This window comes from Salvelinus fontinalis, chromosome 6 (genome assembly GCF_029448725.1).
Source record: "Salvelinus fontinalis isolate EN_2023a chromosome 6, ASM2944872v1, whole genome shotgun sequence".
Classification (NCBI taxonomy): Eukaryota; Metazoa; Chordata; class Actinopteri; order Salmoniformes; family Salmonidae; genus Salvelinus; species Salvelinus fontinalis.
The window spans coordinates 13,531,401-13,548,248 of NC_074670.1; the positions used below are offsets into that span (position 1 = coordinate 13,531,401).

Here is a 16,848-nt window from a genome sequence, read left to right on the forward strand (position 1 = left end):
CGTCTCTCTTTCTCTACGGCCGTCTCTCTCTCTCTACGGCCGTCTCTCTCCCTACGGCCGTCTCTCTCCCTACGGCCGTCTCTCTCTCTCTACGGCCGTCTCTCTCTCTCTACGGCCGTCTCTCTCTCCCTACGGCCGTCTCTCTCCCTACGGCCGTCTCTCTCCCTACGGCCGTCTCTCTCCCTACGGCCGTCTCTCTCTCCCTACGGCCGTCTCTCTCTCCCTACGGCCGTCTCTCTCTCTCTACGGCCGTCTCTCTCTCTCTACGGCCGTCTCTCTCTCTCTACGGCCGTCTCTCTCTCTCTACGGCCGTCTCTCTCTCTCTACGGCCGTCTCTCTCTCTCTACGGCCGTCTCTCTCTCTCTACGGCCGTCTCTCTCTCTCTACGGCCGTCTCTCTCTCTCTACGGCCGTCTCTCTCTCTCTACGGCCGTCTCTCTCTCCCTACGGCCGTCTCTTTCCCTACGGCCGTCTCTCTTTCCCTACGGCCGTCTCTCTTTCCCTACGGCCGTCTCTCTTTCCCTACGGCCGTCTCTCTTTCTCTACGGCCGTGTCTACGGCCGTGTCTCTCTCTCTACGGCCGTGTCTCTCTCTCTACGGCCGTCTCTCTCTCCCTACGGCCGTCTCTCTCTCTCTACGGCCGTCTCTCTTTCTCTACGGCCGTCTCTTTCCCTACGGCCGTCTCTCTTTCCCTACGGCCGTCTCTCTTTCCCTACGGCCGTCTCTCTTTCCCTACGGCCGTCTCTCTTTCCCTACGGCCGTCTCTCTTTCCCTACGGCCGTCTCTCTTTCCCTACGGCCGTCTCTCTCTCCCTACGGCCGTCTCTCTCTCTCTACGGCCGTCTCTCTCTCTCTACGGCCGTCTCTCTTTCCCTACGGCCGTCTCTTTCTCTACGACTGTCTCTCCCTACGGCCGTCTCTCTTTCTCTACGACCGTCTCTCTCTCCTATCTTTTTCAAACAACAAACCGTGCTCTGAATGTACTTTTCAGGTGGCGATTCCCTGTAGTTAGGAACGAGCACGCACAAACACACACGTGCGTGCACACACACGGGGACCTAAAGGACAGAGCGGTGACAGAAGGTCCATCAGGTACACTGTCATTGTACCAAGGTCACCCAGCACTCTGTGGTGACATCCTCTTCTCTCTTGTGTCACTGTGTGTGTGTTTATCCACTCAAATTAACCAGCACTCTCCTGTGTGCGTGTGTCACAGGCCAACTTTTTCTCTAACTGAAATGAACTAAAACAGCCGTAAAGAGAGCATGGCAGGTAGGACACAGTTGCACGTGACACAGGAAGCTCCTAAGGTCTGTGCTGGGAGTAATTAGTCACTTTATCTATGTTCTTCTCTCCCTGTTGGTGTCTATTTATTGAATTCAATTCTCTTTGGATATCTTGGTTCTGCAGACTGCTGAATGACATTGTAAATGAACAGAAAGTCTAAGTTTGACTCTACTGTAAATTTGACACTACTGAAGTGTCCCGGTGAAAAGTATCCCCTACCCACTCCAGTGAGCGGTGTCACGGCAAATAGCCCCCTTCCCCAATTCTGCTGTGCTAGAACAGTGTTGCATCAGACACAACCTTCAAAATCCGCATCACCAGAGTGGTGTCACGCTGAAACAGCTCCCCCTGCTGCTCCGCCTTTCTTTCCTCCTTTCCCCCCCAATCTTCCGCTATCTTCCTCTACTTACCTTTCAATGAAGATGACTTCTCCAAACATGAAGTCTGCTGTTGTTTCTCACCCTCCTCTCTCATTCTCTTTCCTTCTCTCTCTTTCCCGCTGTGTGAAGCCATTATAGACCTTCTACTCTCTCTAATTGATTTCCTCTTTCCTTCTCCTACACTCCTCTTTTTCTCCCTCCCTCTCTCCCCTGCTGTGAACAGTCCATCGTGGTCATTTCAGGTTGCAGTCCCCTCTCCGGTCTTTCACTTCTTTTGCGCTTTTTTCAACTTTTTTTTCTTTTTCTATCCTGAATACCTTTGTGCCCCCTGCCCACCCTTCCGAACACACACACTCGCGCACACACACACCGCCGTCTACTTCTCTCTCCGACTCCCAGCACAACACTGAAGGACTAACTTTGACCAACTTCCTACCGTGATTAGATTTTTCTCTTTTTCGGCGAGCAGGTTTGGAATGTTTTCCGCCCAGGAAGATGGCTCCCTACCTCTAGTCACTGTGTTTATAAAATGGCGGCGTGGGGAAGGAGAGGTGGAGTCACGGAATGGTGTCTCTGCAGTTCTCTGTCTGGAGACACACATGCATGCTCACATCCACTCACACTCACACAGTGGGTCTCTCTCTGCAGTGCAGTGCTTTCCTGAGACGCATGCGTCCATGGCAGCCATTTTGGGGTAGAGCTGACCGTGACCAATACAGCACAGTTATCTACAGCACACATGTAGTCATTCACACAAATTCACCTAATCATGTACAACAGCAATACACAGATTATAACTTTGGTATTTCCACCATTTAGATGCATTGTGAGTAGTTAAAAAAGCTTTTTATTTCCACTCATTTTAACATTCTGTCATAAAGAACATATGTTCAACATGATATTTCAAGAGGTTAAATAAAAAAATGACTAAGTTCCAGATAAAGTATCTGGGTTGCCCACTTGTTAAATCAGCCATAAATCCCCTTGTGACATGGGGAATGCAAGCTTGTTCTGTACAACAGGGAAGGGCAATTGAATGTAAGCTTCACAAAATAATGTCATTGTGAAAGCGTGTCTTGTCTGTGTATCTCTGGGTAACAGGGTTGATGTGTAACGCTCCACCTGCTCAGTTGTCCACCACAAAACAGCAGAAAACAGCCCAAGGGGTAGGACCAGCTCACCTGCTTTTACCATGATGTTAGATGTTCAATATCTCTATTTAAAAAGGAATCGTTTCACCAACATTTTATTATGTTATTAAAACGAGTTCAGTTCACATAACAGGATTGACCTTAAAATGAGGGACAGGTTTATTTATTTTTACCTTAAAATGAATCACTTAAATATTAATCTTAAGAAATTACTTTAAAGCAACAAAATAACTATGGCCTTACAATGATGGTGAAAATGGAGATATGTTGGGGTTAAGTGGGTTAAAATCTTCTTAGAAGTAAGAGGATGCACAGAGGGACACGTCAAAATGCTGAATGTTGGTACTTTAGGTGATCACTCCTCTATTTCCTGGTTGCTAAAATTCTAATTCTAATCTTTTCCATAACCACAAATATGTATTTTCAGCTGTTTGAAGCAGCAAAACAGAAAGTTAAAGATTCAAAGAAGTAACATAAGAACATAGAACAGATCTACCGCTTCATAGACTTGCTTTCAATGAGAATGACAGATCTGTAACTCGCATTTCTATGTGACTTTGGTCGGGTCATCTAAAAAGTGACATATTGCAGCTTTAATATAAAAATCTGATTTATTGAATTTCCTATGTGGTCTATATTAATGGACACTTCATTAATATTCAATATTTGTGCACAATTTCTGCTTGAAATATCAAAGGGACGAAAAGGCACTCATTTCGTAGAACGACCTCTTCATTATCAGTGAACGGAAAATTATATTTCGTTTTTCAATTATTTTACGTGTATATATATTTTTTTATCATTGACGATTCAACATTTAATTGTTTATGCAGACTTCGAGTGTTCTTCTTGAAACGGCAGTATAGTTTGGTATAGTATTACGTTTATAATTAAACCATTATAATCACGCAGAGTCATTTTAAAGTCAGCTATTGATGTAGGCATTAGGTCAATGTGTACATTTCAAAATCCGATCATGCTCTTTAATGTATTCATTTAGTCTTTGAGTATGCACTTGTTTGTTGCCTTTGATGTAAATAGTTTGTTATGTTCTGTTAATTGTATTTGGAGAATTACCTGATAAAACCTCTGCACATTATTGTGCTGGCTTGGAGCTGTTATTATCCACTCAGGTTGGACATGAAAGATTGGATTGTTTGTTATTTAATAATTATTAATTAATGTTACAAAACAATAAGGAACAGAAGTGATGTGTTCTGTAACTTTCATAGTTTTGATGCTTTGGACACAAAATGCCCTTTTCACATTTTCTTCTGCTTAACGTGAGTGCTCACACACACACACACACACACACACACACACACACACACACACACACACACACACACACAGAGAGAGCGAGAAAGAAAATGATCTCCAAGCTAAGCATTCGATCAGTGAGCCATCTTGTGAAAAATATACCTTGGACATCATGGTTCTGCTGATGTACACAATTCATTGTAGGAAAACAGTCAACTGGATAACAGTTTCATTACAACGATCTCCTCCACATTTTATTTTCTTCCTAGACCTTCCCCTGCCCTCTCCCTTCACTATCATCCTTACTTTTCTTTTTCTTTTTGCTCTTTCTGGTATTGTAGCCTTCACTCCCACCTCTTTTGCCCCTCTCCACCTTGCTTTACCCTCCAGCACCCATCCACCCCTCTAACTCCCTCATTCCTCCTCCCTCTCCCTCCAGTTCTCCATTATTTCCTTTTAGTCAGCCCCCCTGCTGAGAGAATGACACCCAGACACAATCACCCCCTCCCTCCTCTGTCTCCCTCTCTTTCTCTCCCTCTCTCCACCTGAACTTCTTACAATCTTTCCTTCCCTCCCTGCTTTTCTCCGTCTATTTTCTCCCAGGTCTTTTCCACCTCCACCCTTTCATTTCCTCTCCTATGTCCTCTTCTGTTTCTTTGTCATCCTGAATTGTTGCCTTTCTTTTTCTCTTTTCCCTGTCTCTCTTATTCTTAATCTCTCTCTCTCTTATTCTTAATCTCTCTCTCTTATTCTTAATCTCTCTCTCTCTTATTCTTAATCTCTCTCTCTCTTATTCTTAATCTCTCTCTCTCTTATTCTTAATCTCTCTCTCTCTTATTCTTAATCTCTCTCTCTCTTATTCTTAATCTCTCTCTTCTTTCTCCTTGGCTCAACATTATCTTCCTCCTGACACACTTTCTTTGCTTGTTTTTCATTCAACCTTTAAGAAAATTTGCATTGGGGACATATTTTAGGGTTGCGTAGTCATTTTTCATGGCATTTGGCTGTGAGTAATGGTAAATACCCTCCCATAGTCATTTTTCTGTTTGTTTTTTTGTTTCATGCAAGTAATGCCGTAGTTTTTGGGAAACTTGAAAATTACTTGACTAAAGAACTTTATTTTTATGTCCCGCTCTCTCCCTTTCTTCCCCTCGCTTAGCAACCAAAGGGTCCAAGCAGAACAAGCAGGAACAAGGTGAGATACAACTGCACTCGTGTGTGTGTGTGTGTGTGTGTGTGTGTGGTATGCAACGCATGCACAGGATGTTCATTGGTATTGATAAACTGCTAATTCTCTGGCTCTCTCCCAGGTACTCCAGCTCTTCACAGTGATGTGTGTTCAATGAGGACAGTTCCTCTTTCTCTCCTCCTCCTCATCCCACTCTTGAACTTCCTCTATCTAACATCCCTCTCTTCAAGCTGACCTCCTGAGTATCTACCATGCCCACTGTAGATGGCCTGCCTCACCCACTCAGTCCCTACTTTAAACTATCCACACCTCATAGGGAGACCAAGTCTTCAATTCAGACCCTAAAATAACTGCAATAGGGTAGACGTCTACACACCAACACATCACCTCTGTCTTTTCTGGAGTGGCACTAATCTTTCTCTTCTTGGTCTCCTCTTTTCTCTCTGTCCACTCTCTCCTCTCGTTCCCCCTCTTCCATCTCTCGCTCCTGACTAAAGCTCCCTCTGAAACAGACTGATTCTAATCTACCATCAAAGCTCTCATTCTTCATGTCACACCTTTATCCACTCCATCCTGTCGACTCTCTCTTCCTCTCTTTCTCTGTCTCTGTGTGTGTGTGAACATAATGAGCCAGCTGAGCCAAAGTGGACCATCCAGACGTTGTTCTGTTAAATGACTACGGAGAGGACCAGACTTGACTGCTTCTGAACGGAACCATGTTTTTGAGTTGACGTCATTATTTTTTAGACGAAAAACAACTATTTTTTTGTATCCAAAGTGGGACCAACTGTTAAACACAGGAACACCAAACGTTGACCAAACTTTATTAAAACAGTTCACCATTGACGACACTGCCTAAACCAGGATATGCTGTGTGAGTGGAACCCTGGGAATGATGAACTAGAATATTGTGACTGTTCTGCTATGCCCTCTACTGGGATCATACTGGTTAGACTGGTCCAACTGTTCTGTAACACCTGACACTCTGGGATTGGAGAATAGACCCTGCTACTCTGTGGTCTTCATCTGACCATATCTGGAATTAACTGGACTGTGTGTGGTGGTTTACCTCTGTCTTTAAAGGACCTGTTTACAGGTCTAGATTAACTCTGATTGCTGTTGTTTAGAGTGCTATCAAGAATAACTAAAGCACTTAACTACAGGGTAACCTGTACTATTCTTTAAGTTATAAAACATACATTTTTATCATCTTTTCATTAAACAAATAGCATTAAAAAATGCCATTTTATTATCAAAGCAATTTTAATTAATTTTATTTTGATTGTCATATCTTTTATCTGTTGGTTAGATATGACATTTTTGAATGTATTACTTCAATCCAATTTCATGTTCCATTCACAAAAGTAATATATCACTAAATTGCATTTACAGTAGAAGTGTGTTACAAATATCACAAACCTAATAAATATACATGTTTTCTTTTCAAAAGTGAGAGATTAACCTGAAATTATTCTTATTAATTTAATCTCACAAAAACGAGTATATTTAATGAAATTAATAATTCTGATAAATTGCTTATCTTAATCCAACATAATTAATCATTCTTAAATACAGGCTATTCGGGGATGCAGTTTTTTCCACATTCTAATGTTGTCTTTGGTCACAACATTTAGAAAAAAATGTTTTATTTCAGAATAAATATGTTGACTATTAGTTATGCCTGTAAGCACTTACTCATGAAGAGGAGTCTGTAGTATTACTTTACTCACACATTTGGATAACATGCTTCAATGAGAGTTAAATATTTAGTTCTAGTCTACACAGGTTATTCAGGAATATAATGATTATTCCAGGGGTTTAAACACTCATGTCTGGAACCTTGTTGTATAAAGCTGGTGCTCCCAGATTTAGTTTTTTTTGTTTTCACATTTTAGTGAAGTATGTAGCATCTTCTATGAAGAGCGAACTGCAAACTGAGCCCTTTTATACAAGGTGAGACGACAAAATAAAGATGATTGCAATAAGACTGTTGAAATTTCTTAACTTGGCTATATTTGGTTTTTCGCGGTTTATTTGTCTTCCTTGTTTCTTTGTTTTACTACAGTAAGTTCTATAATCAAGATGAATTTAGACAGTATACACACACACACACACACACACACACACATACACACCTTTATTTATGGACTACAAACATATGTTCAATGCACAGGAGTATGTTCGTTGTGAGACCTCTGAGGCTCCAAATGACCTTGTGGTTTGAAAGTCCATTGTAACCTGAGAAAACCAATGGAATATTGATCTGAGTTTATATTTTATGTACAGTCGGCAGAACCCTGATAAGACCAAGACATTGCATACTCCTGGGAGTTCTCCTTCATACATCATAGCTCATACATCTCTATACAGAATAATATGTACAGTAGTTATTTATATTCCTATCAACACAGATATGCAACAATGAATACAGTAATATCAGCATTTGTTTAAGATCCACTTCCATCTAAATAACCTATATGTTTGTGCAGTTGGGCATGCCACGCCCACTAGACCTGATGACGTGTTTCTGTAGCTGAGCTTAGCTTGCTAATGTCAACATGACATCGCTTACAAGCGTGATCAAGGATTTCTATTGGAGAAACCGTTTTTGCCTAACTTTGGCCTATGTTTGAACATACATTTATGTAGGATTTTAAATTTTAGCCCCAGACCTCCAATATCCCTGGATATAATGGCTAATGTCTCTTATTTCATGGTTTATAATCTCATCTGATTTGTATTTATTATGGATCCCCATTAGTTCCTTCCAAGGCAGCAGCTACTTTTCCTGGGGTCCAGCAACATTAATGCAGTTATATACAATTAAGCAATAAGGCCCAAGGCGGTGTGGTATATGGCCAATATACCACGACGCAACGCAGAGCCCTTAGCTGTGGTATATTGGCCATATACCACAAACCACGAGGTGCCTTATTGATATTATAAACTGGTTACCAACGTAATTAGAGCAGTAAAAATACATATTTGTTGTAGCTATGGTATATGGTCTGATATACCATGGCTGACATTACATTTTATAACACCCAATACATTTAGTGTGTTCCCTCAGGCCACTGTTGTTTGTCACAGATAATACATGATCTTTAGGACTGGTTCTGGGTTTGACCATAATACATGATCTTTAGGACTGGTTCTGGGTTTGACTATAATACATGATCTTCAGGACTGGTTCTGGGTTTGACTATAATACATGCTCTTCAGGACTGGTTCTGGGTTTGACTATAATACATGCTCTTTAGGTCTGGTTCTGGGTTTGACTATAATACATGATCTTTAGGACTGGTTCTGGGTTTGACTAGAATACATGATCTTCAGGACTGGTTCTGGGTTTGACTATAATACATGATCTTCAGGACTGGTTTTGGGTTTGACTATAATACATGATCTTTAGGACTGGTTCTGGGTTTGACCATAATACATGATCTTTAGGACTGGTTCTGGGTTTGACCATAATACATGATCTTTAGGACTGGTTCTGGGTTTAACTATAATACATGATCTTCAGGACTGGTTCTGGGTTTGACTATAATACATGATCTTTAGGACTGGTTCTGGGTTTGACTAGAATACATGATCTTCAGGACTGGTTCTGGGTTTGACTAGAATACATGATCTTCAGGACTGGTTTTGGGTTTGACTATAATACATGATCTTTAGGACTGGTTCTGGGTTTGACCATAATACATGATCTTTAGGACTGGTTCTGGGTTTGACCATAATACATGATCTTCAGGACTGGTTCTGGGTTTGACTATAATACATGATCTTTAGGACTGGTTCTGGGTTTGACTATAATACATGATCTTCAGGACTGGTTCTGGGTTTGACCTTCACTTATCTTCCCCTGGTGGCTCTTATGGACTATAGCAGTTAGTATGGGGGGCATTGGTTCAACACTTCATGGTGTAGTCAGTCTCATGGTGAAGCTGAAGGCAGTATCCTCCTTTAATGGACAATATTTTTCTCATTTCATTTAAATATTTATCTTCCAATGTTCATACCACCTTCAAACTCAGGTCAGACTCCTTTCTGATTTCAGAGAGCAGTTTTTCCACAGAACGCAGTTTCTCTTGTCCCACGTGTATCAAAAGACTCCGTCTTTGACGGTTAACACTAAGGACTGGTCCTGTCTTCTGGATTCAGTGCTTCAGACACAGGTGGAGTAGTGCTGGGGTGAGGGGACATTGATGATTTTGTTTTTTTGTGACCCCAGGAACCTTCAACCATTGGGAGTAACTTCCACAAGATGCCCAAGTCCTCAGGAAGCACCTGCTTTAGGATTGTGAAGTCTCTAGGGGGAGACTGAATTATGTCAATGGAAGCCAGGGCTTTTCTTAAGAATTCCCACTTAATAGATGGTTGCTTGGCCAAGGTAACTTTGAATGGCAAGCTCTGTGGTGGTATTTTAATCCTTCCTCTGAACGAGGGTGATAGGTACATCTAGACGGTTGGCAAGTATTGTGGCAAATATTTTGTACTTTCGGTTCAGTGACATATTGAATCCCTCTGGTATTTCCTTCTTCCTGGGTATTCCATTGTAATAATGTTTCAATATCTCTGTTTTCATGAGGTCCTCTTCCCTTGATCCATTTGATGGTCAGGGATTTCATTGCCACAAGGACTTCTGCCCCACGGATTTTTCCTGCTCTTCTGTCTAATTTGGTCTTGTATTTTAGTTCAGCATCACCTAACTTCCTCAGCTGTTGATGAACATCTGTTAACGTACTTCCTATATTAGGAATGCTGATCTTCAGAGACACAGGGTTGTGATCTGAAATCCCTGGGACAGTGTGAATCTCACAGCTCTGGGCACATGGGGCTTTGTCCTGTTGCATGAAGAACATATCTAACCGGGAGTGAGTGAAGGCTTGTTCTGATGGGTGTAGTCTTGCCCATGTGTCTTGGAGGTTCAGTGAGGAAATGAAACTCTGCAGGAGAGGTCGTAGGGATGTGTGCTGTCTATGTTCAGATGCTGTACGCTTGTCAAAGTCAAGGTCCAAGACGGTGTTGAAATCCCCCCCAATCACTAAAGTTCCAATCTTCATCTCCTGAAGATACTGTGACAACCTCTTCAGTACTTGCTTGTCTTCTTTATGATTGTACACGTTCACAAGAGTGAAGAGTTGACCATACATCTGACAGAACAGCACAATGTAGCCACCAGCGTAATCTTCATCATGGCAGATGTACTGATAGTGTGGTATGTTTTTATTCACCAGTATGGACACTCCTTTGCTACTCAGAGTAAATGGTAAAGTAAGAGGTCCAATGTCTTTCCATCTCTATCCATCCATGTCTTTCCATCACTTTATATTAGGTCCAATGTGAGTTTCTTGAAGGAAGATTACGTCAGCTTTCTGTTTCTTTCCAAAGTTCATTATATCAATCAACTGATTTGGGTACCGTTTTGTTGGTTTAACACCACAAGTGTTCCAGGTGATGATAGAGAGACTTTTTCCTGTAGATTTTGCCATAGTTCTTGGTGTTTCTAGGTTGGATTCTAAAACATAAAGATATCAGTTTGAGTTCATAATAAGATGATTTAAAGCAGACTTTCCTGCTAACCAACAGATTCATCCATATTCAGCAAGTATTTGCACAAGCACACAATAACTTCTTCAGAATATAATTTAAAATACAAAGCTTAAAGATGAATCTCTGCTTTTCTACCATTAACTATCTACCATTAACCATAACTTGACTATATACACAGGGTATCAGTACCAAGTGGATGTGCAGGGGTACGAGGTAATTGAGGTAGATATGTACATATAGGTGGGGATAAAGTGACTAGGCAACAGGATAGATAATAAACAGTAACAGCAGCATATGTGATGAGTCAAAATAGGGTAAATGCAGATAGTCTGAGTAGCTATTGGTTACAAACTAATTAACAGTCTAATGGCCTGGGGGTAGAAGCTGTTTAGGGTCCTGTTGGTTCCAGACTAGGTGCATCTATAAGCCAAGGGGTGTTTGCTTTAAGTGAACTTCTTGACGTCTGGTTTGAAAGGCTTTTCAGAAACTCTCATGTACCCCAATATAAGAAGGAGTCAAGGTTTTATTAACTGAACTCAAAACAATGGCAAACCTGAGATTATAAGAATTCCTTCATGTGTAGAATTAAAACTAGACACAAACTTAAATCGCCTCACTCAGTCACACCTCACGTGAGACGGTTCAAAGAACTCTCTTCAACTCATTGTCTTTATATTTCTATTCTCTCTCCAATTTCATCCCCTTTTAAATGTGACACTTTGATACTGAACATCCCATTTCCTGCATTCTGGTCGGTCGACTTTACATCAAATCAAATGTTATTGGTCACATACACATGGTTAGCAGATGTTAATGCGAGTGTAGCGAAATGCTTGTACTTCTAGTTCCGACCGTGCAGTAATATCTAACAAGTAATCTAACAATTTCACAACAACTACCTTATACACACAAGTGTAAGAATGAATAAGAATATGTACAGATAAATATATGGATGAGCGATGGCCGAACGGCATAGGCAAGATGCAGTAGATGGTATAGAGTACAGTATATACATATGAGTAATGTAGGGTATGTAAACATTATATAAAGTGGCATTGTTTAAAGAGACTAGTGATACATTTATTACATCCAATTTTTTATTATTAAAGTGGCTAGAGATTTGAGTCAGTATGTTGGCAGCAGCCACTCAATGTTAGTGATGGTTGTTTAACAGTCTGATGGCCTTGAGATAGAAGCTGTTTTTCAGTCTCTCGGTCCCAGCTTTGATGCACCTGTACTGACCTCGCCTTCTGGATGATAGCGAGGTGAACAGGCAGTGGCTCGGGTGGTTGTTGTCCTTGATGATCACCACCTGGGGGCGGCCCGTCAGAAAGTCCAGGACCCAGTTGCACAGGGCGGGGTTGAAATCCAGGGTCTCGAGCTTAATGACGAGTTTGGAGGGTACTGAGTCGATGCTGGGCTGTAGTCGATGAACAGCATTCTTACGTAGGAATTCCTCTTGTCCAGATGGGTTAGGGCAGTGTGCAGTGTGATTGCGATTGCGTCGTCTGTGGACCTATTGGGGCGGTAAGCAAATTGGAGTGGGTCTAGGGTGTCAGGTAGGGTGGAGGTGATATGATCCTTGACTAGTCTCTCAAAGCACTTCATGATGATGGAAGTGAGTGCTACAGGGCGATAGACGTTTAGCTCAGTTACCTTAGCTTTCTTGGGAACAGGAACAATGGTGGCCCTCTTGAAGCACGTGGGAACAGCAGACTGGGATAGGGAGTGATTGAATATGTCCGTAAACACACCAACCAGCTGGTCTGCGCATGCTCTGAGGACGCGGCTAGGGATGCCATCTGGGCCAGCAGCCTTGCAAGGGTTAACACGTTTAAATGTTTTACTCACGTTTGCTGCAGTGAAGGAGAGCCCGCAGGTTAGGTAGAGGGACGTGTCGGTGGCACTGTATTGTCCTCAAAGTGAGCAAAGAAGTTGTTTAGTTTGTCTGGGAGCAAGACATCGGGGTCCGCGACGGGGCTGATTTCTGAACTCTTCCTAAGTTAAAACATTACTATAGTGTTGTATAAAAATTAATATGAACTTATTTTCTTTACATTATTCGAGGTCTGACAACACTGCATCTTTTTTGTTATTTTGACCAGTTGTCATTTTCTGCAAATAAATTCTCTAAATGACAATATTTTTATTTGGAATTTGGGAGAAATGTTGTCAGTAGTTTATAGAATAAAACAGAAATGTTCATTTTACCCAAACTTATACCTATAAATACTAAAACCATAGAAATGGATCATTTTGCAGTGGTGTCTTCATTCCACAGCTCTGGAAAAAATTATGGATTGCGGTGGAGGATGGGGTAAGAGAGATGGTGGGATGGGTTAGATGCTGTATTTGGGAAAAGGGGAATAGTGAGTGAGGGATAAAAGAAGGGCAGAGGGAGAAAGGTTGGCAAAGAATGGAGATTGGGGAAGAGTGAGATGAGGAGGGTGGGATCAGGAAGAGTGGGCACCTTGGTAGTTAATAGTTGAGCTGAGACTGCTTCAGGTAAACAATCTGACCCTGATTACTGAACAAACAACACACCTGGTCTAAACACACACACAAACATTGCATTTGTAACTGACAAAACACACACTCACTCTCACTCTCACTTTTTGTATGTATTTTTTTCTCTCCAAATAAGGCCAATCTTAAAAAACACAGGAACAAGGAAAGTTTACCAAACTTTATTAAAAAAGTTCACCACAGACGACACTGCCTAAACCAGGACACGCTACGTGAATTGAACCCTAGGAATGTGAAATGGAAATCAGTGACTGGTCTGCTACGCCCTCTACTGGGATCATACTGGTTAGACTGGTCCAACTGGGCTGTAACACCTGACACGCTGGGATTGGAGAATAGAACCTGCTACTCTGTAGTCATAATTTGACCATATCTTGGATTACTTGGAACTGTGGCTGGTGCTTTGCCTCTCAGATTGGGTTTGAATTAGGAGGGGCTGAGGGAGGGAGGTTTCTACCCCTCCTCCCCTTCTTGTTTTGGCATGGGGACTCTCTCACCCCACTCCTTCTCCCTGTACCCCTGTCCCCACTTCTTCAGCCTTAATAGGCAATCAAAAGGATTATTGGGACCCATCAGCTGATTGGCGGATGTTCCTGACCAACCAGGTGTGCAGTTATTTAGACTGTCTCCTGAACACTTAACCAGGTGAGGCCCTCCACCAATGAGGAGAGGCTTAAGGCTGGTGTTTATTTGAATAGATGTTTTAGCGCAGTGAACACTCTGCTTTAGGTGTTTCAGTTAAATATGTATGTTTTGACTAGCAAAGAGAGTAGACAAGGAGTACGGGGAAAAATACGCTGGTTGACTTGAAATAAACTCAAATCAAATGTATTTATATAGCCCTTCTTACATCAGCTGATATCTCAAAATGCTTAAAGTACAGAAACCCAGCCTGAAACCCCAAACAGCAAGCAATGCAGGTGTAGAAGCACGGTGGCTAGGAAAAACTCCCTAGAAAGGCCGGAACTTACGAAGAAACCTAGAGAGGAACCAGGCTATGAGGAGTGGCCAGTCCTCTTCTGGCTGTGCCGGGTGGAGATTATAACAGAACATGGCCAAGATGTTCAAATGTTCATAAAAGACCAGCCTGGTCAAATAATAATAATCACAAGACGATCCTACTAATAAACATACAAGACGATCTGGCACAGAGAGACAGGAAACACAGGGATAAATACACTGGGAAAAATCAGCGATACCCGGAGGGGGTGGAGATAATCACAGGGACAGGTGAAACAGATCAGGGCATGACAGAAACATTGAATACTCCTGGGAGCACTTCTCTTCCATACATCATAGCTCATACATTGATACAGTGTGATATTTCCATTTAAAAACATTTCCATTTATATACAGTGACTTCAGAAAGTATTCATACCCCTTGACTTATTCCACATTTTGTTGTTACAGCCTGAATTCAAAATTTATTAAATAGATTTTTCTCACCGATCTACACAAGAACACATAATGACAAAGTGAAAACATGTTTGTATACATTTTTGTAAATGTATTGAAAATAAAACACAGAAATATCACATTTACATAATTATTCACACCCCTGAGTCAATACTTTGTAGAAGCACCATTGGCAGCGATTACAGCTGTGAGTCTTTCTGGGTAAGTCTCTAAGAGGTTTCAACACCTGGATTGTGCCACATTTAGCCATTATTTTTTTCAAAACTCTTCAAGCTCTGTCAAATTGGTTGTTGATCATTACTAAACAACCACTTTCAGGTCTTGCCATAGACTATAACTCGGCCTCAGGAACATTTGCTGTGTTCTTGGTAAACAACGCCAGTGTAGATTTGGCCTTGTGTTTTAGGTTATTGTCCTGCTGAAAGGTGAATTCATCTCCCAGTGTCTGGTGCAAAACAGACTGAACCAGGTTTTACTCTAGGATTCTGTCTATGCTTAGCTACATTCCGTTTAGTTTTTATCCTGAAAAACTCCCCAGCCCTTAAGCATATCCATAACATGATGCAGCCACCACTATGCTTGAAAATATGGAGAGGGGTACTCAGTAATATGTTGTATGTTTGGGGAAAATCCAATAAGACTTTGTAACTGTTTTAAAGTCACCATTGGCCTAATGGTGAAATCCCTGAGCGGTTTCCTTCCACTACGGCAACTGAGTTAGGAAGGATAGCTGTAACTTTGTAGTGACTAGTTGTATTGATGCACCATCCAAAGTGTAAAAAAGTATTTATTGTTCAAAGGGGTATTCAATGTCTGCTTTTTTATTTTTACCCATCTACCAATAGGTTCCCTTGGTGAGGTATTGGAAAACCTCCATGGTCTTTGTGGTTAAATCTGTGTTTGAAATGCTCTGCTCAAGTGAGAGACCTTACAGATCATTGTATGTGTGGGGTACTGAGGGGAGGTAGTTATTCAAAATTCATGTTAAACACTATTATTGCACACAGAGGGAGTTCATGCAACTTCTTATGTGACTTGTTAACCTGTCTAGGCTGAGGGTGCCGCTAGCGGCACTCCCCCCCCACCCCCACTGAAAAGGCAGAGCCGCGAAATTCAAAAAATATATATTTTTTTAATATTTAACTTTCACACATTAAAGTCCAATACAGCTAATGAAAGACACAGATCTTGTGAATCCAGCCAACATGTCCTATTTTTAAAATGTTTTACAGGGAAGACACAATATGTAAAGATGTAAATCTATTAGCTAAAAACACATTAGCATAATCCACCATCTTTTATTTGTCCACCAACACCAGTAGCTATCACCAATTCGGCTAAACTAAGATATTTATAGCCCCTAACCAAGAAAGAAACTCATCAGATGACAGTCTGATAACATATTTATGGTATGGGATAGGTTTTGTTAGAAAAATGTGCATATTTCAGGTAGATGGCATAGGTTACAATTGCACCCACCGTCACAAATGGACTAGAATAACTACATAGAGCAACGTGTTTACCTACTTACTAATCATCAAACATTTCGTAAAAATACACAGCATACACTAATCGAAAGACACAGATCCTGTGAATACAGACAATATTTCAGATTTTCTAAGTGTCTTACAGCGAAAACACAATAAATCGTTATATTAGCATAGCACATAGCACATAGCAGCCCAGCATTGATTCTAGCCAAAGTGAGCGATAATGTCAACATCGCCAAAATATATACATTTTTTCACTAACCTTCTCAGAATTCTTCAGATGACACTCCTGTAACATCATATTACACAATCCATATAGAGTTTGATCGAAAATGTGCATATTTAGCCACCAAAATCATGGTTAGACAATGTGAAATGTAGCCCAGCTGGTGAGAAAATGTCCGTGCGCCATATTAGACAGTGATCTACTCTTATACATAAATACTCATAAACGTGACTAAAAAATATAGGGTGGACAGGGATTGATAGACAATTTAATTCTTAATACAATCGCGGAATTACATTTTTTTAATTATCCTTACTTTTCAATACAGTTTGCGCCAAGCGAAGCTACGTCAAAAAACATGGCGTCCTA

The 16,848-nt window shown here is 41.3% G+C and overlaps 1 protein-coding gene across 2 annotated transcripts in view; it reads left to right on the top strand.

Annotated features, from left to right (window-relative positions):
* The window catches only part of LOC129857097 (ephrin-A4-like), a 102,146-nt gene extending 94,894 nt beyond the window's left edge, over positions 1 to 7,252 (top strand). For both annotated transcript variants that reach the window (XM_055925027.1, XM_055925028.1), the window contains 2 exons: positions 5,236 to 5,271; positions 5,387 to 7,252. In XM_055925027.1, the coding sequence (XP_055781002.1) occupies positions 5,236 to 5,271; positions 5,387 to 5,499 (149 nt within the window). In that variant the 3' untranslated portion in view covers positions 5,500 to 7,252. The remainder of the gene's footprint in view (positions 1 to 5,235; positions 5,272 to 5,386) is intronic.
* The last annotated feature ends 9,596 nt before the right edge of the window (positions 7,253 to 16,848 follow it).